The 24,209-nt window shown below is 42.3% G+C and overlaps 1 protein-coding gene across 4 annotated transcripts; it reads right to left on the reverse strand.

The window, feature by feature from the left end:
- Positions 1–504: 504 nt before the first annotated feature.
- pik3r1 (phosphoinositide-3-kinase, regulatory subunit 1 (alpha)) lies at positions 505–23,958 on the reverse strand. Of its 4 annotated transcripts, XM_036580224.1 has the most exons (15): positions 23,660–23,958; positions 21,588–22,252; positions 12,234–12,329; positions 12,045–12,119; positions 11,835–11,966; positions 10,611–10,812; positions 10,264–10,346; positions 5,200–5,302; positions 4,990–5,088; positions 4,677–4,857; positions 4,297–4,565; positions 4,012–4,188; positions 3,837–3,911; positions 3,560–3,730; positions 505–3,250 (listed from the first exon to the last, which is right to left on the reverse strand). In XM_036580224.1, the coding sequence occupies exons 2-15, from the start codon at positions 21,919–21,921 to the stop codon at positions 3,061–3,063; spliced, it is 2,187 nt and encodes a 728-aa protein (XP_036436117.1). In that variant the 5' UTR covers positions 21,922–22,252; positions 23,660–23,958; the 3' UTR covers positions 505–3,060. The 4 variants fall into 4 exon arrangements, with proteins under 4 accessions (XP_036436117.1, XP_036436120.1, XP_036436121.1 ...); XM_036580227.1 differs by lacking the exons at positions 10,264–10,346; positions 10,611–10,812; positions 11,835–11,966; ... (2 more) ...; positions 21,588–22,252; positions 23,660–23,958 and adding an exon at positions 8,118–8,528; XM_036580228.1 differs by lacking the exons at positions 10,264–10,346; positions 10,611–10,812; positions 11,835–11,966; ... (2 more) ...; positions 21,588–22,252; positions 23,660–23,958 and adding an exon at positions 6,773–7,081.
- Between the last annotated feature and the right edge of the window lie 251 nt (positions 23,959–24,209).

Here is a 24,209-nt window from a genome sequence, read left to right on the forward strand (position 1 = left end):
CTACTCCAGTGATGCTGTTGATGCTTGTCAGTGTGCAAAACCTTAAAATGGCACTAAAATAAGAATCTAAATGACATCAGAATATATCCTGCAGTATACCAAACTGCACACAGACCGAAAGAACACAGAGTGCTGTAACCTCGCGTCCCTAATAGAGACTGTGACATCAATGGCGTGCCATCATGTCACACCACCAAATTTGCATAACCTCCAACAGTACAGAGAGTGACAAGCTAAAGACAAACTGACACAAGTTTTTTTTTTCTTGAAACACTTATTTTATTTTTTTAAAGACAAAGCCATTACAGGTCTGAAGAGGTTTTAGAACCAGATCACACTGGTTAATCTCAATGTTAGTATTGTGGTTACAATTGTCTGTAAATCAACACCTTACAGATTCAGAGAGGGAAAATCAAGTTCTAAAAACTGCAGCATGGCAGCCATGTTGTAGATAGCATTACACCAGATAATGTGAGGTCTTGTGGCCAGGGGTAGAAAAAAAAAAAAAAAAAAACAAAATACAACACATGAAAGGAAAAGTCTTATCTGACAAATGAAAGGAAGTTATCATTTTAATCACCTGATTTCGTACCAAGAACTCTTTTGAGAGTCGTTTGCAGAAGATGCAGTTCTTGCAGTATTTGAGATAAATGTGGAGAACACTAGCACAAAGATTACTGCCAGATGACAAAGCAAGTACCACTTTGAACATCCTCCCAAATGATAAAAATGTTCTTTATCACTGCAGTGCTTTTAGGAAACTGGGCCTTCATCTTATTTTGAATATTAGATCTTAGGTGTCAAACCGACTGACTAGACCAATCAGCTGTTCATTTACAAAAGTTGCTCAGAAAAATTAAGGAGGCTTATGGAAAAGGCAACTTTTTTTGTGCAACATAATACTTTTCAGTCCATCCACAAACAAACACTTGCTTACAGGAACTGACTGAATAACCTACATAACTGCTGATCAATTGGGGCACACAAGGGTTCTTTAACCTAACTGAAAAGTTTGTAAGGGTTAGCTCACTAACTCATTTTAAGGCAATCAGGCCTCATTAAAACAAGGAATCGAATCACTTTAGCGCTGACCTGGCTTTGGTGATAAACTGGCAAGCAGGTGAGTGATTTGCAGAACACATACACTCATTAACAAGTTATTAAGCTGATTACTTGTGTCACAATGATGTTTATTTATGCAAAATACCATTGGATGCATAACTGCAATATAGACACCACTCGAGCTGGAGGCAAAACTCTATGCCAAACAGACTTAACCAGTCATAAAGCTTAGAATACTGTAATTCCTGATGAGTAATTAAAAGATAGCAATGACAAATGTGGCCATCAAGCTGAAAAAAAAATCTTTCAGCTGGTAGAACTAGCATTTATCAGCATTATATGAGAATCAGCCTAGTATTGGGTGCAAGTCAAAATGAGTTGATCCATCCATGTAAACACTAGTAAGGGTTTTCTGATACAGAAAAAAATACTACGTTGGTAAGGAATGAAGGGGTGTTACTCTCTCACCATCTAAAATGGGTCATCACAATGTCCATCATTCCAGAGGATCAATTCGCTTTGCTCTCCATTTGTGGAAAATTTATCACAAAATAAATCTGTCATTGGTTTGAAAACAGTAAACTATAGGCTAATGAGTTTTCCGATATGAATTCACTAGACTGCAGCGATTGAAAAGGTCAATAATTCTTTGCTCTGATAAAATGTTTGGATATATCACTGGTACTATTGACAGAAGCAGCACTAAAGTCCTCCAGGCTCTGCCTAGGAAAATGCTCAAAGTGAAAAAGACTAATAAAATACTCATCTTTAATTTTACCAGCTGCTGATAAAGAAATCTGTAATAAAGTATCATTTCTATTGTAAAACTGAAGCCATTTTTCTTGGCGGTTTTGACACTTAAAATATCCTCTTACTGACATTTAGACAATAAAAGCAATAAAAACAAAAATTTTATATTATGGGTAGCAACATGTAAAATAAAATCACAACTTTGCAGAGAAGAAGGGAGATACAGAATTTGCATAGCAGATTAGAATACAACTGAGAAGGAACTGAGCATTTTTTGGTACAATATGGATTCATCACATAGGCTTTTTTTCTTTTTTATGATGTCCGTATGTACAACATGAAGTATGTCCATTTCAGGTCCATTTACTTGCTTTGCTAGTTCATAAATGAGAGATGGAGTCAATAGTTCATCACTGTAATGCTTACAAAGGAAATGCCACACATCCTGCCGTCTTCTTTGTTTTGCTCCTTTGAGATGAGATGTTCACTCTTTTAGTTGTTCGTACAGGAGTCCTTAATGTGATAATACAGAATATACTGTTTCGAAAGTGCCATCTTGCTACATTGTTCAGCTAATTCCATGGTCTGTTCACGTTTCTCAAGTTGTCACGTTGAACACCCCTATCATGAATAGCTTTCTTATACTGTGAGTTTTGGTCACATCACGTCCATAACACAGGTACACACGCGCACACACACGCACACACGCGCACACGCGCACACACGCACACACGCACACACGCGCACACACGCACACACGCACACACACGCACACACACACACGCACACACACAGAGAGGGAAGGGTAAACCCAAACTAAACATGTGGGTGAGGATTAGGGCTCCGAGTAGCATTACAAAAAACAAAAAAACAAAACACAAAGGATGCACTCCAGAGGTTATTGTCAACAGCGTTCCACATTCCAGCAGCGGGTAAAGCTTTGAAATGAACAAGCACCATTTGGAAAAGGCCTCCAAAGTCCTCCACTTTGGGAGAGAGAGATAAACGTTCAGCAGTTTCCACTCAAAGAAGAAAACTACATTCAAAACTTGCCACTGGTCGAAGTCTCAGTGGATAAAATGTCCGTTTTGGGTTTCGTGTTTTATCACCTGCAGCAGGGCTGTTCAAAGGCGAAAAAACAGCCCTCCGTCCTGAGGCCAAAGTGGAGGCATTGCTGTGAGAGAAGAGGCCCTCTTCTTAACTCTCATTCTCTGTGAATGAGTCCCAAGAGTGTGTGTTCACTAGTCCTCATCGCCTCTGGTGTGCGTAGACCGGGTATGCTAACGTAACATTCAGAGAGTCATTATGTTGAACAAGAGACGTATGCTGGTAGTGCAAGACCAGTTCCTTCAGCGAGCTGTACAGGTTGTAGGGCTCTGCAAAGCCATAGCCTGTAGGGGTTTTGTTGATGACGCAGTGCTTGACCTCGCCATCCACGCTGCAAAAAAAAAAAAAAGGAAAAAAAGAGACATTGTTTTAGACCTTAGACTTTGAGCCACACATTCAGAGTAGTCACGTGGAACTACCCTCTGCACAACCAAGGGGATGCACAAAACTGAATGCTAGCCACTGAAACAGAGAGGTCCCTGAAGACAATGTATGCATTAAGAAATTACACTTATCCATTAACCTGGACACTACACTACACATTTTATTAATACCATTCTTATTTTGCTAACAACGTCATTTAGGCTTAAAGGATAAAAATGGGTTGTGTAGCTTTATAAGCCAGCTGAAAGATACATACACAACACTGCAGGCATAGCAGCCGGGTTTGCTGCTATCTCGGACCAGGAATGTGCCATCTCTTTTGCCCCGCAGCAGTGCCTCAGCCTGGATGCGGTTAATGTTGCCCAGTTTCCAGGAGCGCTCGTCATGGTGGGGCAAATCCTCATCATCATCCACCATAGAGTATTGACTACCACACAGAAACAGAACCAATGAGCATCGGGGTCAAAATTCCTAAAAGAACGCCAACATGCGACATCCTGAATTTCATGATATGGAAGATAACAGATACTCACTCATCCTGGTTCTCGTTTTTGATTCCCAGCCACTCATTGAGCTTCTTTTGCCTGACTCCTTTCTGTGTCAACCACCTGTGGTTCAAGAGCAAGGGAGAATGTCAGAAATCAACATCAAAATGAGAAAACATCTTTATATTTAAATTTAGGAACCTGTTAAGTTTAAGGCACTTACATGAGGTACTGATCCCTGGTCTTTCTGAGCTGGATGAGGTCAGGCTTGATGCTGTTCATCCTCTTGTCAATTTCCCTGTAGTCTGCTGCCTGCTTCTTCAAGTCCTCCTCCAAACGACGCTTGCTGTCCACAATTTCACTGATTCTTGATTTCAGCTTCTCATAGTTCACCATTATCCTGGGAGGAAGCATTTGTTATAATCAGATTTGCGTAAAGGGCGCTGATAAGTTTTTCCTAAGGGCAGATTCTGTTCAAGTACATTTGGGTCTGGGCTTTAAAACTCACCTCTGGATCTCTTTTTCATTGCCTTCTCTCCTGAACTTCTCAATGTACTCTTTGCTGTAGCGCTCTTGTGTCTGACACTGCTCCTCAAAGATCTTTATGGTCTCGTTAAAAGCTTCAATAGCAGTCCTTTTCATCTGAATTTCCTGTGACGTTCTAGTGTACTCCTCATACAGTCTGTCATACTCTCTGTTTTTCTCTTGGTACTGCAAATGGTATTCATGCAGTTTCTTGCCCACAGCTTCAATGTTGTCCTCTTTCACCACTTGATCCTATGAAAGATGACAAAAAAATTCAGATCTCTATGCCACACTGCAGTAAAATTTATAACACATTCCTCCATTAAGATGCTTTTCATTTTCATGTGCTATGATTACAATTACCTGTTGGTACTTAGACACAGGATACTGCAGTTTCACATCTAGTTTGGGATTGTACTGAGCGAGGGATTCGTGCCGGTAGTGATTGATCAACTCAACCACTGAGCTGAAAGTCAAAGGATCCGAGAAACCATACTTCCCATCGCGATGGAAAATTTTGATCAGCTTGTTGTTACCTCCTTTCCTGCAAACCAAATGAAATTAAAAAATTAATATAATACACATTAATATCACATGAGAGATGCGCACCAAACCTTTTCACCGTGGCACACAGTAAGGGGTTCTTTGTGGTAATGATAAAATGTAAAAAAGTTACCTCAGCGTGAGGGTGTAGTCCCCATGCATTTTGGTGGAGGCATCACGGACCAAAAACGTTCCATCAGCTGTGTCTCTTAGCTTCTCGTTGACCTCCTCCCTGCAAGAGAGGAAACATCCACATTAGAGATGTCAAAATGAAGCCTTTTAAGTTTCTGTTTCTGTGTGAAGGCTGCAAAAGAAAGATGAGCTACAGAAAAAAAGTGCTTGCCTTGAGATGTCCCCCCAGTACCATTCAGCATCTTGCAGAGCCATGTTGTTGTTCATACCGTTGTTAGTGACAGGGGTTGGTTTGGGTGGCTTCGGAGGTAGTGCTGTGAAGAGAAGAGCACAGTGGGCTATTATAGGCTGGTACTGATTTACATCCAAATGGACCAGCTCAATCAAGGTCATTTACATATGAAACATGCCTGGGCAAGTATCAGCCCATACATTTGGACATGTCCAGGCAATCTGAATGCAGAGTGAAGAAAGTTTATAATGTGAAAACAAAAACACTTTTCTAGGGTTTCATCCAGATAGAAGCAGGAAAGTAGGACTGAAATAGCTTAAATCATCCATGCATTTTTCTCAATCAAAATCTCCCACTTTAACCAGAGTTATAGTCACGTTTTTAATGCATGCAGAGGCTTCTGCATTTTGTGAGATTTTTCACCCCCCCCTTTCCACTTGATTAAGCGGAGCTAAAAGAATGCCTTTGCTCTCTCTCCAGCAGGGAGGCTGACCATGACTGAGGGTGAGTCAAGGAGAATGCATTTCATTCAGGAAAAAAAGAAAGAGAAACCCTCACCATTCTTTCACTGCTTGCAGGGATGCAGCAATAAATTGGAAACGGAGCAAGACATGTGGCTGAACGGCTGCCTGATTAAACTGGACAGCCCCTTTCTGACATTCAATGGGGAGCGAGCATGACAACCATCTTCAACATTGCCAAAACCAAGCAGAGAAATATCAGTGACCTCACAGTCATAAGTAGAATCATAATGATAGGCTTCTTAAAGCTTGCAATTCTGGCAAGATGCTGCTTTCTTTCACCAGCCATTGAGAACATGTTGCATCACTGGTAACAGGCAAACGCTGCAACTGATTGGCTGCTGGGTTGAGTGACAGGTAGCTGCGGGGGCCGTGTGGTCTCTGTGGAACGTGAGGCAGAGCTCGAGCGATGGGCTATTTTTATCCCCCCTCATCTACCCATTCTCTCCTTTGTTCACTTCAGTCACTAACCATTACTAAGCCCACTGCAGTAGCAACCCAGCAGCCTCCTAGACATTAATGTAGGCATATCCGTATAAATGGACATGCTCCAAAATAATGCACCAAAGCTGATAATGTGTTTAAAACAGAAACATATTGTCTTCTCACAACAAATAGGCATCCACTAGTAAGAAGAAAATACACATCTACTGACTAATATCTAATACAACTGCAATGACAACTCTTATCAAGCACAGACAACAGCAATAACTTGCTCTCCACATGAATGCACCTGTTACAAGAACATACAATACAATGAACAACAACCACCATGCACCAATTTTAGAATTTACCTGGCGGGTCTACTTCTATATAAAAGAGCAGGTCAGTCCCGCAGCCTGGATCCAAGCCTCGACAATCCGTATCAGTCATAATTAATGCCATGTTGCATATCTACAACTGACGCACAATTTCCCTGCGTAACTAATGCCTTGTGAAGCAAAACTAGAATTTCTTCACAAGCAGCTCTAAATATCGCTTCTTGAAAAGCCTGGAAGAGTGGAGTCAGCTGAAGCCATTACATCACTTACCCCAGCCAATGGCACTGCGGGACTGTTGCTAGCCACTCCTGCCTCATCGCCCACCACTACGTTGTTCATTTCCTGAACGCAATGATGTCATTTTGAAAATGCACTGCCGTTTTCCAGTCCAGAGAAAAAGGTTTTTAAAAAAAAAAAAAAATAAATGCCGCTGCTTCATTCAATAGTATCCAACTGCCTAAAGGAACACGCAGTGTCAAGAGCAGACCAGATTCTCTAAGCTAACAGCCATCAAACGCAACACTCACACACGAAGTGCATGGTAGCACAGCATCTTTCAAATGAAAAGAGGATCTGGTGTCTCAGTCTCTTTCTCTCTCTCTCCTCCCACCCTCCCTCCCTCTTCTCTGTCTGTTGCAGGTCTCCTTGGCTCCTCCTCTCAGCTAGTGGGGTGGTTGAGACCGGCCTCTGTGCTGGCAGGCAGACAAAGGCTCTGAGCGCTGATCGCTGCTGCAGCGGCACGTAGGCAGCTGCTACGTCAAGCACATGGCCGGGTCATAGGCAGGCAAGTGCTCACAAATACCACTCATAATCCCCCAAACGCGACACTCGCACAAGGGTGGGGTGGGGGTGGTTAAAACTGCCTGAGACCGGGGAGGCACCTGAAATAGTTACAATACTCAGTAGGGTTAAAAGAAGCCCCAGGAACATGGCCTATTGTCCCCATCACATGACAGGTCCAGTGAAGCAGCTTCCTAGCAGCTACAAAGTGGGTCAAGTGTAGCTGCGAACCTCAGAACCCTAAACAATACTAGAAATAATACAAAACTATGAATGATGCATCTTCACCCCGTAGGCTGCATTCAAATTACCTGATAAAAGCTTGTCAAACGGGACGCAGCAATACATCCCCTGCAACTCAATATTTGCTATCAGTGTTGAAAATGCATTGATTGAGCAAATGAATAATGTGACTCATCGTGCACATGCTCAGTCGTGTCGAGGCAAGGCCAAGCTGAGTCAAACTGGTTAGTCCACTTTTATTGGCACGTTGCGCTCTGAACTTTGCTGTCAGAGTCTGTACTTATCGACCATCTGTGAAAAAAAGACACCAAGAGGCAAAAACCGATGAGATATGGGGCCCTGTCATGGGGGGTGGTTAAAGAACGAAGCCACTAAGAAAAGAACCTAGTCTAACTGCTCCACTAAACAGCACTTTCAAAAACCAGTCTAACTCCATTCACATCTCCATTCTAACTCCATCACACGCAACTTGGTCCACAACCACATCACACGCAATTCACACCTTTTTGTCTAGCTCACTGGTTTATGCTTTTACTTCCAATACCAAAAGTTTTACACCAACAGTTCTGAAGTCTTCAAACAACACACTTACGCTGCAAATTGTGCATGTTGTGGAGATGTTCAAGTAAACCAGCTGTCTGTTCAGCAGAATATGTCCATTTAAGATTCCCTGTGCTGTAAATCCAAAATAGCCTCTTCTCAAGTCTCTAAGAGTTGTCCCATTCTGCAGATTTAGCGACTGGAACCTTTCACGTAGCTCTTTAAAAAGGCAACTATGGTGATGGAAGCAAAATCCAGGCAAATCCTCACTGAGGCAGGTGCAACAGGTTGGTGCCTCCCAATCCTGGAGCTTGAGCACAAGCAATGGTAGGCTAAGCGGTGTGGGAGGGAAAACAGGCCCGAGGCAGCTGGTTAATGATTGCCGGGGTAGCTGGCCCTGGCTCTGACCCTCTCCAAAAGCCGGCCCTGCTGCGTGCTCGTGCTCTCACCACTGTGCTGGCTCGCAGGCTCCCGTCTTATGATTAACTCGCTCAGGTTCAAATATTTGCTGAGCTTGGCACTTTGTGTTTTGGGAGGGGCATGTGGTGCAGGCAGGACAGGGGCAGGAGGGGGAAGGAGGGTGGAGTGAAGTCCTAGGAAGTGTGTGTATTTTTGCGAGCATGTGTATGTGTGTGAGAGCAGCCACTACTTGCAAGCTAACAAGAGTTCTCTGTGGAGTAGACGGAGCCTCTAGCCAACCAAATCTAAGTGGGCCTTTAGCCAGTGGCTTAAAATAGCCCGCCTGTAACTGGGAGTGAACAGACACGCACAGGCACACACATGAACAGACAAACAGAAACAGAAACACACACACACACACACACACACACACACACACACACACACACACAATCCAAAAATGTACGCACCCTCTTACCCACTGTAACATATACAACGGTCTCCACTGCCACATGTGCAGACACCAAGTCTTGTATGGGCAAGTAAATGAGACAGCAAATGTGAGACTGAAGCAGCTCTTAAGCTACCTCCATAGGTGTAAGTGTGTGTGTGTGTGTGTGTGTGTGTGTGTGTGTGTGTGTGTGTGTGTGTGTGTGTGTGTGTGTGTGTGTGAGAGAGAAACACAGGAAGGAACTGGGCTCCCCAAACAGAAAGAAGGGGAGTGAAAGTGTGTATTTGAGTTGAGACTCGTCTGGCCCAGCCCTGGCTCCTGCAGGTGCAAATTACCGACAGCTGAGCAGTACCCACACTTGGAAGGGGTATAAATAGGTCCTAACAGGTAATAAAATCTTTAAACAGACAGTGTACAGAGCAACCGCACCCCCCACAAACACACACAAACATATATACACTTCTTAGAGCTCTCAATGGGCTGCCCCACTTTATCAATAATCCATAAAGACAAAAAAAGGCAGAACTTGCATTTTGTTCAGTTCAGCTTCAGTTCTCTTACACAACTTGACCCACAAAAGGCAGGGGAGTGGAATACTAATGTTCTGCAATGCGCCTTAAGTCATTAAAGATTTACACCAGCACCCAAGTTTTGCACTCCATGACAAACCCAGCAATGCTGCATGCAACTTCCAACAACTCAAACCATTCAAGCTTGGCTTCCTTCCTCAATCTAAATCCTCTTTAAAGTTGTTATGAAAGGATCTTTGTGGGGACAGCACCCCTTACCGAAGTGGAATCACATGATAACCCCTGTAATGTGGCTTGGGCTGCGATAACGCAAGGGTGGCATCAGGATGTGGCAGCAGTCTACTCGAGTAGGTGCTGATCTGAGAGCAGCACCTACTCGGGTACTTTCTATTTTCATTCATGCTTATGGTCACACCTAACAGGAGGGATGCTGATGGAGGGTCTGTGAAAGGGCACTGGAACAAATGGAGGCTTGTGCAGCAGAGAGCTGGGAGCTGTGGTGCAGAGGCCACTGCTGCTGCAGTGCCACTGCTTTCACATTCAACCCGTCTGACAGGCTAATAATAGCAATAGGTCGCCTGCTATTCCTCCCATCCGCAGTCCCCTTAATGCTACCCCAACATACTGCTCACTTTCTCTCATAACATACACAAGCCTACCATTCATTTTATGGGTTTTTAATCCCTCTCTCTTCTTATGTAATAAGGAACCAAATCCATAGCAGAAACAAATGAGTGAACAGTCAATGCAGAGCCATTACATAACAGCCATTACTTTTAATATGGCTGCTGAATACAGGGAAAGAAAGTGGCATCTACCTGGAGCTGCCTGGCTGCTGCTCCATTCACTGGTCACCAGGACTTCAACAATCTTTATGTGGGACTCAGGGCTGGGCTCACAGCTAAGGATAGAAAAAGGGAGGAGGGAGAGTCAGTGAAGGTCCAAGTACCTGCATTAAAACTTCTGAGAATACATATTTTCAGAATGAGATTTTTAGTGTATGTAGTGTAGTATATATAGTGTAGGATTAATCTAAATGAAAAATACTAGGTCTTTAAAACTGCCTTGAAGTCTGTCTCTGTGTCTTGTAAACTTGCGTCTCTGTGCAAATGTATATGTGAAAGAATATGTGATTTGAGGTTGCATGTGCTGAGTAAGGGAGCACCTGGCAGCCTGCTGCCTAAACAGCATGGGGCTGAAGATTTCAGCGAGGGCACGAGCGTTCAGCAGGTTGGCAGCTGACGCCTGGCACACACGGGCGAGGTGCCTCAGCAAGCACTGCAGTGTCAGCCAGTACTGGGGCGGCAGCGCTGAGGAACTGGCAATCCTCCGCAGGTGCTGTGCACACTCCTCCGAGCCCTGTACCTCTGCAGCCCACAGATATGGAGACACATAAGAACACACACATACATTAAACTCTTAGGAAATAATGGGGTGAAAAGGAAAAAAAAAATGCCTCAGCTGCTTGGCATCACTGTACAAAGCATGAGCTAAACACAAAAATGTGAGCAGAGAAACAGAGGGTAGAGATAATGAATAAAATGTTTCAGCAGTCAGTTGGAAAATTCTGCTCAGACGGTTTCAAACCGCACAAAGATCATAAGTGTGACAATAATGGAGGAGACTCTGGTACACTGAGAGTTGATTGGCTGACAAGACTGATGCAGCAGATAAGTTTTCAGCCTTCTTTTAGGTCTTATTAACCACATATATCCTGTGCTGTGCAACGTGACTGCACGATAACCAGCTGTAAGTAGCTAGCAGAGCAAAAGAAAAAAAAAGCTGCTCTTACTCTGTCTGAACTGATAATTACAGTCCTGTTACAGCCAAAAGTTTGACATCCCTGAGCAAAATATTGTTCAGTTGTACAGAAGGAGCAGATAAGGTCATCTTCTCTGCTCCAGGCTAATTTCAAACGCTCAAACAGAGTTATGCTAACTGTATTTACATAACTGCTGAAACACAGACACATAACAGGACGGTAAAAACTGTTACCCACATACATGGTTATCAGTTGGGGCCCATCTTTGGGCTGGGGAGAGTTAGGCCAATATGCAAAAAGTTCACAGCAAACAAAAAAGCAGTAGATTAACAGCAGCATTAATGGTGAAGAATGATTGTGGTTGTAACAAGCAGTCTGTAATCAGATTTCAGAACAAGAGCTCCACCATGTGGTACCTGCATTATAATTTCAGCAACAGCGACAACCATTGACTTCAGGCTCTCTTAAAATACTAAATACTTATGAGAATATATTGTCAGAACATGACATTTTTAGTATTTTCTTTTCGAACACTGAGATGCACATAAAAGAAATAAAAAAACAGAATGGTCTATAGAAAATTTATTCTGTTTTTTTTTTATAAACAGAAGGGCACAGTGTGTTTACCTTGGACAATGTGTACCATCTCGCTGTAAACTGCAGAGTGAATGACAGGCTGAGGCAGGTCCAGCAGGTATCGTCTGAGACCATCACACAACATCTGCAGATCCAGCTGCTCCAAATCCACAGAAGGGGGGTCTAAAAAGAACACACTATCAGAGACCCAGAGAAGAACGCAAAAAGACTGGGTCAGAGCCATCAATAAAGGCCACTCACCACCATCGAAGCATTGTCGGACATCCAGGCCTCCTCCAGCAGTGAAGTTCCTGTAAAGGGTAGGGTTGTCCAGACCTACAGAGACAAGGAATATATACAGTGGAAAAAGAGAAAAAGGGGAGGAAATGGAAGCAAAATTATGGAGACAGACAGACAGACATGGAGAGACAAAATCAGAGATGCACTCACCTTTCCTCTCAATTGCATCCAACAGTTTGAGCAGCGTGGGTGGGGCCGTCTCTGGAGGGGCAAACTGCTCTGTCAGATCCAGCAGAGTGCTAGAACCTGCAGAAAAAAAGAGCATCAAAAATCCCATTAACACAGCCTTGTACATCAAAATGCCAACATGCAGCCTTGCCAGCTTTTCCCAAAATAGTGATGGTGGCCACTTTGGGTCCACCAAACAGACCAAAAATACAGTGAAGCAGTCTTTGAAGCATGCACTTATGGGTTTATGTGACATATCAAGAATTAACAGGATGCAGGTTTTGGACAGCACATCTGAGCACGGTCAGTGCACGAGTGGCTTTGACAGGACACCCAGTGCCCCCACACTCCCCACCCTTTAAAAAAAGAAGAAAAAAAGAAGTCACTGAGCAGAAGAATGTGATTAAATGAGCAGTGGAGGTGGCCAAGGAGGCTAAGCAAACAGCAGCTAACGGGCAGATTATGCTCTGATCTGGCAGCACAGGTGTGCACTTGAAAGGGCTGTGGGGCCAGCGGGCTGCTTTATTTGGATTTGCGGCCCAGCATTTCAGAAAGCCAATGTTTCTCAAAGGCCCGGCTGTTCGTTGTGTTGGGAGGCGGCAGAGTTAAACGTGAGCGGTCATGAATGAACCCTCTTTGCAGTTCATTCCATTTTTGCACCAAAATTACCCCTTCCCCCAATAGCTTATCCACAGTGACTGGTGGAGCTGATGAATGATCTAGTAAAGAAAAATTGCCATGCACAGAAAACTAGTCATTTAGGTTGTTAAAAATAATGCTTAGGTACAGGTCTATTGCTTCAGGAAAAGGGCATGACCAAGTAGTGTATTAACGCAAGAGAACATGTTGCACCACATCTTCCTCTCATAGCAACCATGAGTATGTGTTGTTCATTTTCTAAGAAGTATGGTAACACTGAGATACAGAGTTCTTCCTCATATAGAGATTCAGAGATGAGTGCTGTTCCCACATGTGTCCAAAGTGTAACCCTTAGCATGGACAGACACTCTATCCATGGCTGCTGTATGGGCAGAACCAGACAGCTGATTCACAGAAGCGGGATTCACGAAAGCGAGGCTAATTTTACCCTCTCTCTGCTCTACTTAAGGTGTTCTTCTTTACTGAAGCTCACTTATCACTCACAACTGTTTCAGTAGTATCATTTACTTAAGCACAAACCCATACACAACCACCAAATAAAGCAAAAATCTCCAGCCCGAAGTATCAAGTTCAGTAAAAAGCAAATTCCTGATCGTCTTTTATTTACGTTTATTTACACTGGTGGGAGAAACATGGCTACAGAGGCACAGGCTAAGGAGAGGAGGAGGATTGTGTTGCTTCCCAGGAACTCAGAGTGACCTGATAGTGCTGGCCCTCAGGGTGCTCAGATTGAATGACACCAAGAAAAATAGTTGAAATGTTTCGGCTCATCACGCCGGCATTTCTCCGAAACGCCTTTGGCCAGACCAGCAGTCAGGTGGACAAAGAAAGTGACGCTGAAGGACAGAGTCAGTCGCGCAGGACTCGGGGCAAGAAAGTCATTAATCCTAATGCCTGCAGGAGGTTTAGCCACCCCTCTCCCAGCCCAACGGTAGTTTGTGTGCTCACGCCACCCTGATCCTCAGCTTTGCTCAGCTTGCTGACATTGTAAAACTATCAGGCTTGCACACAGCAGGCTTCCTTGAGGTTAGGGTGTACACTCCAACATGCATCCAGAGTTTCTAGAAAGCCCAAGCTGAAAACAGCATCCGTTTGAATTATCTGTGTCAAAAAATCAATTCTCAAGCTGAGGAGATAAAGAAAGTCAGAGAAATTACTGCATTTAAAGCCAAAAACAAAAACAAACAATATTTGGAACTAGTTACCATCGTGTAGATAAAACTGTCACCCAGCAGAAAAAAAGGTGTATGTTCTGAGGGAACAATCAAACAGGCAATGTGTGATGCGGCATGAGGTCTATTTCACCTGACCAATAGGAACAGCTGCTCCGACTTTGGTTACCAAGGTAACACTAGGAGGAGGAATAGGGCAAGAGCAAGTCCACAGAGGCCTCAGGCTGTATGCAACACAGCGCTCTCATTTCTATCCCAAAAGGTTCAGGGAAAGAAGAACCAAGATTTGTGGAAGTCATGAGGTAGCAATGTTGTGTAGAAAAGTCTCATTCAGACAGTATGTCTGAACTGACTGAACTGCAGAATGTGGCCAGAGAAGCCCTATACAGAGCTAAAGATAGCTGGCCCAGGAGTTAAAATTAGGGCCTGTTCACTTCTCTTAGATGATCATTTAGTCACAGCACAAACCCACAGTAAGGGTCCAATGATGGGGTGAAGTGAAAATAAATAAATAAATACATTTTTTGCTGTCAAATTAACTGCTGTAACTGACTTTTAGTAGTAGTGGTTCCAATTCAGCCATAAGGGAGCCACTGTACATTTTTTAGCAGAGTACAAAAAGTTTTTTAGGTGAGTTAACCACAAAGTGACCATGCATACTTGTTTCACCCTCAGTTCAACCCAAGAGGCAATAATTTCAAAAAAAGGTCAATCACGATAATCCCGTCAGAGCAAAATAAATTAGGCAGTAGTGAAAGATAGGACAGACCAAACCACAGTGTCACATTCCTCAGCCATTTGAAAAATGACACAATGTCTCCCTCTATAGGTAGAAAAGAGAGGATCTCTCAGGGAGCACAGACAGTGAAAGCATAAAAAGCATAACTTTCTAAAAGAAGTATTGTTTGATGGATCTCATTCTAGCTTTTGAGCTACCTCTTCTACTTTAATGTTTCAAGCCACTAATCATATTTTGTACTATACCATGTGAGACTAGCCTATAGCCTAGCTTAAGGGACCGGGAGAGAAAAAGGCCATTGTGAATGTATGTTCTTAACGGTGTAAAACAAGTTTTAAGTTCAGCAACCAATGTCATTAAGCCCACAAACAAGAACATCCCCCAGTGGACAACATTTCTGCAAAATGCACTACAACCCCATTACATAAAAATGTCTCTAGCCCCCCACTTTAGTTTTAGAAAGAGTTAATCTAATCTAAAAACAAGCACACCTGAAAAAATTCCTTAATAAACCTGGATATGGTTTGAACTAGCATGCAACATGGCTCTTCTTGGAAAACCAATAGCAAATGTAGTTTCAAAATGAAAGACAGTGACATCTGTTTCTATGATGATAATAATAATAATAATAATAATAATAATAATAATAATAACAACAATAATAATAATAATAATAATAATAGTAATAAATAAACATAAAAAACAAATGAAAACAGGTATGATGTTCTTTAATAGGTCTTTGCCCCCAGCAGTTCATATTCTTATGCAGAAAATCTTTAGTTCACAATCATTTAAGATCCCTATACTTTGTCTTCAGTATTACACAACACCAAAACTACCTGCCAAGTAAAGAAGAAAAAGGTTCATCGTGCTGTTAAACTTTCAGTTATTCAAGGGCATATTTCAGTTCTCCTTTTTTGCTCCTTCTCTCTCCCTTCTTTGCAACGTGTTGCTAATCCGTAGAGCAGACATGCTCGGCCTCCAGTAAGAAGATTTGCCAATTCAGCCCTGCATCTCTGGAGGCGATCAGTAATGAAAGGCACATGTGCACGCTCTCACGCACAGGGCTCCATAAACACAAGCGTTTTACTGCAGCTCTCATAAGCCATGGCCCAAGTGCATATTCAGGAAAGCAGGTAAAATAGGTGTATAAATGTGTGTATGTATGTACGTAAATAAAATACACAGTTATTTATATACATTTTATTTTAAAACACTAAGCTAGATACCAAAAAAGAAATACGTTGTTTTATGAAATTTTAATTTTTTTGGTAAGTAATCAAATGATACTACTAAATACTTGCTAAGTTATCTGCCTCAAGACTCAAACACCACTTTTCAAACACGAGATATTCTAGATGTTAATTCTGGATATGCCATCATAATAGAGCCTTTCTTATAATTCACTTGAATCGGGAATTGCTTTTTGGTTGTTCTCTACAATAAAAGAATCTGTAATTCTGAAAAAGAAAAAAAAAAAATTAAATGAAGTGATTCTCTCTCAGAATCTGCACTGATGTTACAAAACATCATAATCATAAACTTTTACACAGATCTACGCATAAACCTTTCTTAAGTGAAAAATGTCAACAAGGCCAAACAATTCTGAAGCAAAAACATTAGCCACCACTGAATACAACGTGATGTAAACAATAAGATCAACACAAAGTAGTTTAGTTTGTTGAATTCAACTAAGTTAATGAGACAAGGATAAAAAATTTAGAGATGTAAGCATTAAAAAATAATGTATCACATTTTAGCACCCTGAATCAAAATTATATTGAATCGTGTGATGTTTAGAGATTTGCACCCTTAGTCTGAATGCACATTCTAACTAAGAATTAAAGAAACAACGAAGGTGGTGAGGAAGGGGCTTCTCTGGGAACTGCTTGGCAAGTCATTCCGCCATAGCATCCTATTATCAGTAACACACCCATTTATTTTTCTTGACATGAAACACCATGGAATAAAAAGCTTTCTGAGCTTGTTCCAAGGCACACAATGTACAACTCGTTTCAACCACTGCTTATTTAAAACGGCAACGAGTGGTCATTTGGGTACGCTCGGCATGGCCATGTCTTCCACAGCGGCTCTGCATGCAGTCAGCACACAGGAACAATTGTACTGGTTCAGCACAATGCTAAATCTGTCTGCTGGGCACAGGCTGTCCAGCAGGCTAGCCCACAGGAACGCACGTCATCATGACCACAACTGCAGTTCGGCCCTGGCCCTGGCCTAACCGCCAGCTCTTAGAATCGGGGGTTGTCATTTTTGGACAGACACACTGCACCAAGCATTTGTTAGGGTTTGTTTTTTTTTTTTGTTTGTCTTTTTTTATTATTTCCCAAGGTGGGGTGCGACGAGAGTAAATCTCTTAGAAAATGAACACAGACACTCCAATAACTGATATCTGCTAATATAATTTCATACAGTCAAAAAAATAAATAAATAAATAAATAAATAAATAAAAAGAGACAGTTTGTTGAACTGTGCTTTGTTGACTGACGTTTTTGGTTGTCAACTATAAACTGTGACACTTTTCAAATTCAAACAGCAGAAGCTCACAAAGTACTGGCACTTTCTAGACTCCTTATTAGGTAGTTAACTATCTCTTATTTTTAATCAGTTCTCTTAATATAGTTTTTAATATATTTTATGTGTTAACAAGTTATGTTCATGCATGCACTTCTATTACTAACATCAGCCAATTGTATCGGCTAAATGATATATTGGTTGGGCCCCAATATCTATTTTGCTGTGCTCAGGGGAAGAGGCTTGAAATGATGTGGGGGGAGTTACATGCAACCCCCAGCTGCTTACTCCTGAGTTTAGGGGAAAGTGCACATTCTTTGTGAAGCCCAGCAACAATTCTCCCTCAGTGAGCGACTCCACACAGCAGATGTTCGGCTGAGCACTGAAGAGGCCCCAGAAAAGGAGAAAGCTACATTATCTCAAACTCCAGCTATGTGACATGTACTCTACCCTGCTATTCCCTCACACGCTTGTGCGCTTGATCACCTCCAAAACCAAATCTCTCTTTTCTGGTTTTTCACTTAACTGCCGATGCCTCTCTTTCACTTCTCAGGCATGACTATAGGCACTCTCCTAGTGATTTGTCTGGGTGCGTGCAGGAGAGGCTTCTCCCCCCCCCCTCCTTTTCCCTCAAACCTAAATGCTCAAAATATACAGTGTGCAGCAGTTTTCACAATCTGCATTAAGAACAGCTCATGAAAGTCTACCTCAAATGTGCAGGCCACCTCTTCAAAGTAAAGACTAACAGACCATCAAAGAAGATAAAACTATGAGGAAAGAAAGGTAAGGCAACTAATCTCCAATCTGTTTGGGCCTATAGAATAAAAGATTTTGCACAGACACTCATCAGCTACTATGTTAAGAAAGAAGGGGGGGCATCAGATTTCTCGGTGCGAAACAAAGCATGTACGCCCTGCATGGACTTGCACACAGTAATCAGTTCTACTCCAACAAAGTAGAAGTTTTCACTTTAAGCACCCTCAGCAGAACATGGACATCTACAACTTTCATATTAAAATATAAGTTCCTGTCCTAGTGCCACACTACCCTTACTCAAAAAAAAAAAGATAAACACTGAAGAGCAAATCCATGGCATAGGAAAGTGACAGGTATCAGAGTAGGTCGCAACAAACTGTTCCCTTTGATAGAAATCAAAAACTCAGCCATGTCCATCTCAGCAGGGTTAGACATCACTTTTACCAATATGGGCTCAACATCAACAGGACACAGCACTAATGTCAAGAGCCCTCACTCACACTCACACACACACACACACACACACACTCTCTTCACACACGCTCTCCTAATGGGGAAAAGGCGATAATTTCGCAAGGTGCTACTCAGCAAAGTTTTACATAATGCAACAAATCAGCCTTTAACCAAGTTCTGTTTGACTGTTCAGGTTTTATGTATATTCACTTCATACTAAATGAACAGAAGAATTTGCAAACGTCTTGCATCAAGGAACTTGAGAACAAATGCAATTGAGTATAAATGGTGCTGTTAAATTATCTGTTCATTTGTAAGTGTGAAGGGTGAACAACAAAAATGGTGAATGCAGATTACAATTCTCTGGCTCTGAAAGTAAAGTAGAATGAGAAAGACAGCAGTTGTGATTTTAGTAAATCCAGTGTAGGGCTGGGTTCTGCTGGCCTCGCCTGGGCGCGTACAGCTCCTCTTGCTCTAGAGGCCCACAAAAAGGAGCACATTAGTGTTTTTAAAAGCTTGGGAGCCGGAACAGGCTGAAATTCCACATCTGCTGCTCTCTGAAGTAAGCCCCTGTGGCTTGGAGAAAGAAAGAGAGAGAGAGAGAGAGAGAGAGAGAGAGAGAGAGAGAGAGAGAGAGAGAGAGAGAGCAAAAGAGCGAGAGAGAGAGCAAGACAGAGAGCAGCCACGAAAACGAGCTCGAGCCCCCACTTTTGACCCTTCCCCTTACTGCCTCCCTCTGTCTATCCACCCCTTGCCCCTCTCCAACTTTTCCCTCTCTGCATGAGCTGGGCCCAGCCCCAGTAACATTATCAAAACATTAAAAGGAGGAGGAGAGGAGAAGAGAAGAGAGGGAGGGACGAAAAGGAAAAGCAAGCAGGAGAGATCTGCCAGATCCTTCAGTGGCAGGTAATAAATCATGCCATGAAGCAACAAGAATCCAGGCTGCAGGCCCCAGGCCCCAGCCCCACCGCTGCAGGCCCCAGCTCCTCTCTCTCCACCTCCCACCCACACAAACACAGAGACTTTTCTTCTCCCGGTGCCACATTCACCCTCACACGGAGCTCTGGGGCTGCCACTCAACACTGCTGGACTTCAATGTGGAGAGTAAGCCATGCCAGACTTTGCAGGAATTTCACAATCAGTTCTCATAGGGACTTCAAGACCCCATACAAACCTGTTACTGGGTGGAGTCAAGATTTTCACACCATCCTTCAATACCGAAAATTCTGTTCTTAATAGTAAGAAGAATATTTTACAGATCATATTAAAGTAAACAAAGCCATTCATATCTGGCATCTAATATTAATAAGGATGAACAACGTTTTGGGGCATTAAAATTTGCTTTCCCAAATGAGATAAGCATAAAAATTTAAGACATTCTGAAACAAAATATTTCCCATTTTGTCTAAACAACAGTGCAAGACACCTTTGTCATATTCGTACATTAAAAACTAGATTCTTAAAATTCACGTCTAGACCTATTACAGATTAACAAAGAAAAAAAAGAATGACAAACTTTAACTGCTTTTGATGCAGGAGGGGCATGACAAAGTATCACTGGTAACTAGTTCCATGTCCCCACAATGCACTAGGCCCCGGCAGACAGCCAGTCTTCTTGGTCTGGTCTCCATTCAGCATAGCTCCAAAAGCTCAGGCTCTGTTATCAAGGCTACAAATGTTGTTCACGTTAACCTCCTTCTCCACTAATGTATTCTGCTTAGGCCAGTTAACATGGACCAAACCTGACAGCCTATCCAAAGCAAAAGTTCCTAAGCTTTGCACACATTGTCTGTGCCATTGAGGCAACAGCAAAATGTCAGAAAATGTCTGCATGAGTATTTTTGTATTTCTAGCAACAACTGATAGTGCTTTGGGTTGTGTGTGTTTTTTTTTTTTAATTTTAGCATGATGCACAAAAAAATTACACCAGCGATAAACGACACAGGGTCAGGAAGTAGATGACTTGTGGGATACATGATTTTACCACCAACGATTACAGCGCAGCAATCTCTCACTTATAATCTAATGTTCTGTGCACCAATGAAAACACATCCACACACTTTGCCACCATGGCAACAATGTTTCTCCCAGCATATCTTAATCAGAACCTAATGCAACACACCAAAGAAGAAAACTGGTGACGCACTATGCACAGCATTGGCCAGGCATGGTGCATGAGCTTTGATTTGTTCAATCTGTCAATTTCCCCTTATGTGTGAGTGGAAACCACTATGGTCCCAAGAACACTTTTAGAAACAGTAACAACCACTTTCAACTACAAACAGGATATTACAGTTCTACTGAAAAAAAAAGTTGAAAAATACCTTCCCCAATTTTGCTGTTCAGCAATCAGTATCTTATCTAAACCTGTGCAATAAAGTTTATAAGCAACAATAAAAACTGGACTGAGGTCAGAGCAGAAGATTCTGCTAATCTTGCAATCTTTCACAAAGTGTTAGGCTGCTCATGGAGGTGTGAATGGGACAATGTGAGGCTCTAAATGGCCAGATCACTGGCCACTGTGATGTGGGAACATAAAATATCCAAAAAGTATCCCTGATAACTATACAGCAGACACAAATGTGTATAGGCCTTACTCCAAATACAGGCTTCCAGCTATGTTTGCAATTATGAACTATGCCTGTCGCAAAAACAAAACGTCCTGAAATAATCAAGGAAGATTTGTATCTAGTGACCATAAATCTAATCTCTTGATGAAAAGGTGGTAAAAATTGGTCACTAGTTCTAAAAGGGAGTTCAGAGTGGGTAAGTATTTTTAGGCTTTTTAGTGCACAATTATGTGTTAAAACTGTGCACCTTTCAACCATTGCCATGACTAATATAAATAAAAACAACTGTAGACTTGCTGAATTTTGTTTTAAAGAGTGGCCTAACTAAAATGAACCTCGAGGGTTTCCTGGGCACTAAACCAACAATTCCTGCAGCTGCACAAAATGGTGGACAGCTGCAGTTTAAGGCAGAAGTAGCTTAAAGCTTAAAGTTTCTAAAGTAGACCCCGCTCACCTCCTTGTTCAGAGTCCGAGTCATTCTTGGCTGGTCCTGGAGCCACAGGCAGAGGCCTGGGGGGTCTTGGTTTGGGGGTCGGAGGAGAAATCTTCTTCTTGCCAATGAACTCCACATAGGTACCAGGGAAGTCCCCTTTTTCCTGAGTCATTTCATTATAACCAGGCAGCCAGCCTATCTCCTCTGGTCTCTCTTCCAGACCTTCACTGTAGCCAAGTGCTAATAGAGCACCTTTGCTCACTATGAGTATGTCCCCGACATGAAGGTCAATGTCCTCCTCTCTCTCCTTCTTGTAGTCATATAGTGCTCTGTACTGATATCCTTCTGCGCTCATCTTGATTTCTTAGTATTCCTTATGCTTTTGTGCCAGGATATTTCTCAAAATGGTTGGGATTTGTTTCTTTTGTCTCTTACAGTCCCCTGCAATGGCTTTTCTTGATAAACCACTCTTGGGGTATGACAAAGTATCTACTAACAGTCAAAAATGTCTTTTTTTGAAACCTATACACTCAAGTACTGTATCATGCTGTAGTCTCTCCCTCAGTAGGTTGTCCTTTAAGTGAAACTGATTCTCCAGTGATCTAGAACACCTTCACGGTGCTTCAGACACAATTTTCCCATCTGTGATTGGTCTGCTCCAGTGCTTTGGCTAATGTAACCAAGACCTGCAACAAAGAGAAGCCATTTTCTAAGCAAAGCACACATTTTATCAGCGCAACTAATACAGTTCCATAAAGCAAATCACCTCAATGTCATAACACATATAATTGAAAAAAAACTGTAAAATATAAGTACCTTATTAAAACATATTGCGATCAAAATTCTAGATTTCTTCAATAAACAAACAAAACAGTAACTAGACGTCACTGTGTTTTCTAGTGAGAAATCACAGAAAGCTAAAAGCATTATATTAATGTGCAATGTGGAACAAGCTACTAAAGAACATAAAAATGCATTGTAAAAAAGCGCGCATATATTGACGTCCCAGTTCACACTGCTCTGAACTACAGTGATACGTAACACAACATGCTTGCAGAACAACTTGCTGCAATGAAAACGAAATGCAATGCAACAACGGGTTGGGGCCAAATTTATTTCAATTAGAAACCTGAAAAAGTCATATCAAGTTCATATCAACCCAAACTTGTGCTCATGTAGTTAGTGAATTAATATACCTCCTACTCTGAGTTTAGTCCATTCTATTTGGCGGGACATACAGTTCTGCTACACATTGTCTTTTTTGTTACAAGCAGAAACCTTCTCTCCTGTTAATATGTATGTAACTAAGCAGACTACTTAGACTATGTAACGAAAGACAGCAATTGACGCCTAGGAAATCTAGCTAGCTAACGGAGACATCTGAGAAGCTTACTCGGACGCTACCTTATTATGCAGGCTTATCGTGGTTAGGAGCTCAGGTCATCTCTATCGCTAGTATACTTTACCTAAACGAAATAAACAACAAATGACATTTAAAATAAACTGCACAGCGCAGTTTTAGATAGCTGATCTTTAACAAAGGAAAACTCGATTAGTTTTCAAGACCGAGACTGCTAGCCACATGCTCACCTAGCTTTCCACACTGTGCTAGCGTTAGCAAACTTTAACGGTAGCTAACATTAGCGAAAAAAAGCTAGCTAGCTAGCTCAATGGCTAAGCTTTGTGAGGATTTTACAGACTAGAGCCAGAGCTAGAGCACACTAAGCTATGGGGCTAACCAACTGAATAACGTTACATTTAAGTGAAATTACGCAGAAACCAGCCCTTCCGACAATGTTTTCAATGTTGTATGCAAAACAATCGTACACTTAGAACGCAGAGTAAGGTAGCTGTTAAAGTGCTCAGGAACTAATGCACTCCCACTGCTCCGCTTCGCCAATGGAACAAGCTGTTCCAGACAAACTGAACAATCGAACTTGACATGAAAGAAAGGCGATTATGTGGCTAAAACGGAGTCCGAAACATCCGTGAATACGTTAACAACGCTACATTGCATCGGATAACACTAAGAACAACGAACCGTACAATAATATGCGCAATATATACATAAAGCGAAAACGGCAGCTACTCACTTTGGCAACTTGCATGGGGTCCCGTCAACGCTGGGCCGTGAAAATCTTCCCTTCCCGTAAAAACTGCTAGGTTAGCTAGCAGCGTTAGCTCAAAAAGATAGCTTTTCCGACAAATGAACAAATGGCAAGTTTTAACCAAATCCTCTTCAAACGACGTTTCTCGACGAAATAAGAGATTCCAGCGGTTGAATTAATTTCGCTCCGAAACAATGTTTCGTACTTAATTTTTAAGAGGCTCGTATGCTCTATTATCCTGACGACTCCGCCCGAGCGACTGTGGAGACCGGACTCGTTCTCAGGCGCACCGAAACCCAGCCACGTCAATCAAATTGCGTCATGATCCGAGCCCACGTTAGCTCCACCCTCGGAGAGACTGTCGCCGCCTCTGCCTGTTCGTGATTGGCTGCAGCGCGGACTGCTGCTTTGCACGCAACGCAACTGGCTTGCAGGAACTGTCCCTAAGATGTTACGTAACCTCCACATGTTAGGTGGCAGAATTATACATTTTGTGCGCGTTGATTCTGGTCTAGGCCAGTGGTAGGCCACGAAG

Source organism: Colossoma macropomum, unplaced genomic scaffold (assembly GCF_904425465.1).
Source record: "Colossoma macropomum unplaced genomic scaffold, Colossoma_macropomum, whole genome shotgun sequence".
Classification (NCBI taxonomy): domain Eukaryota; kingdom Metazoa; phylum Chordata; class Actinopteri; order Characiformes; family Serrasalmidae; genus Colossoma; species Colossoma macropomum.

What these genes read in the sequence shown, in the direction of transcription:
- pik3r1 (XM_036580224.1), bottom strand. Translation starts at nt 21,921, where the DNA reads ATGAGCGCAGAAGGATATCAGTACAGAGCACTATATGACTACAAGAAG. An exon ending in CCGACAATGCTTCGATGGTG is followed by an intron (nt 11,967 to 12,044) that starts GTGAGTGGCCTT and finishes TGTTCTTTTTAG; the next exon opens with ACCCCCCTTCTGTGGATTTG. An exon ending in GACTACACCCTCACGCTGAG is followed by an intron (nt 4,858 to 4,989) that starts GTAACTTTTTTA and finishes TTTGGTTTGCAG; the next exon opens with GAAAGGAGGTAACAACAAGC.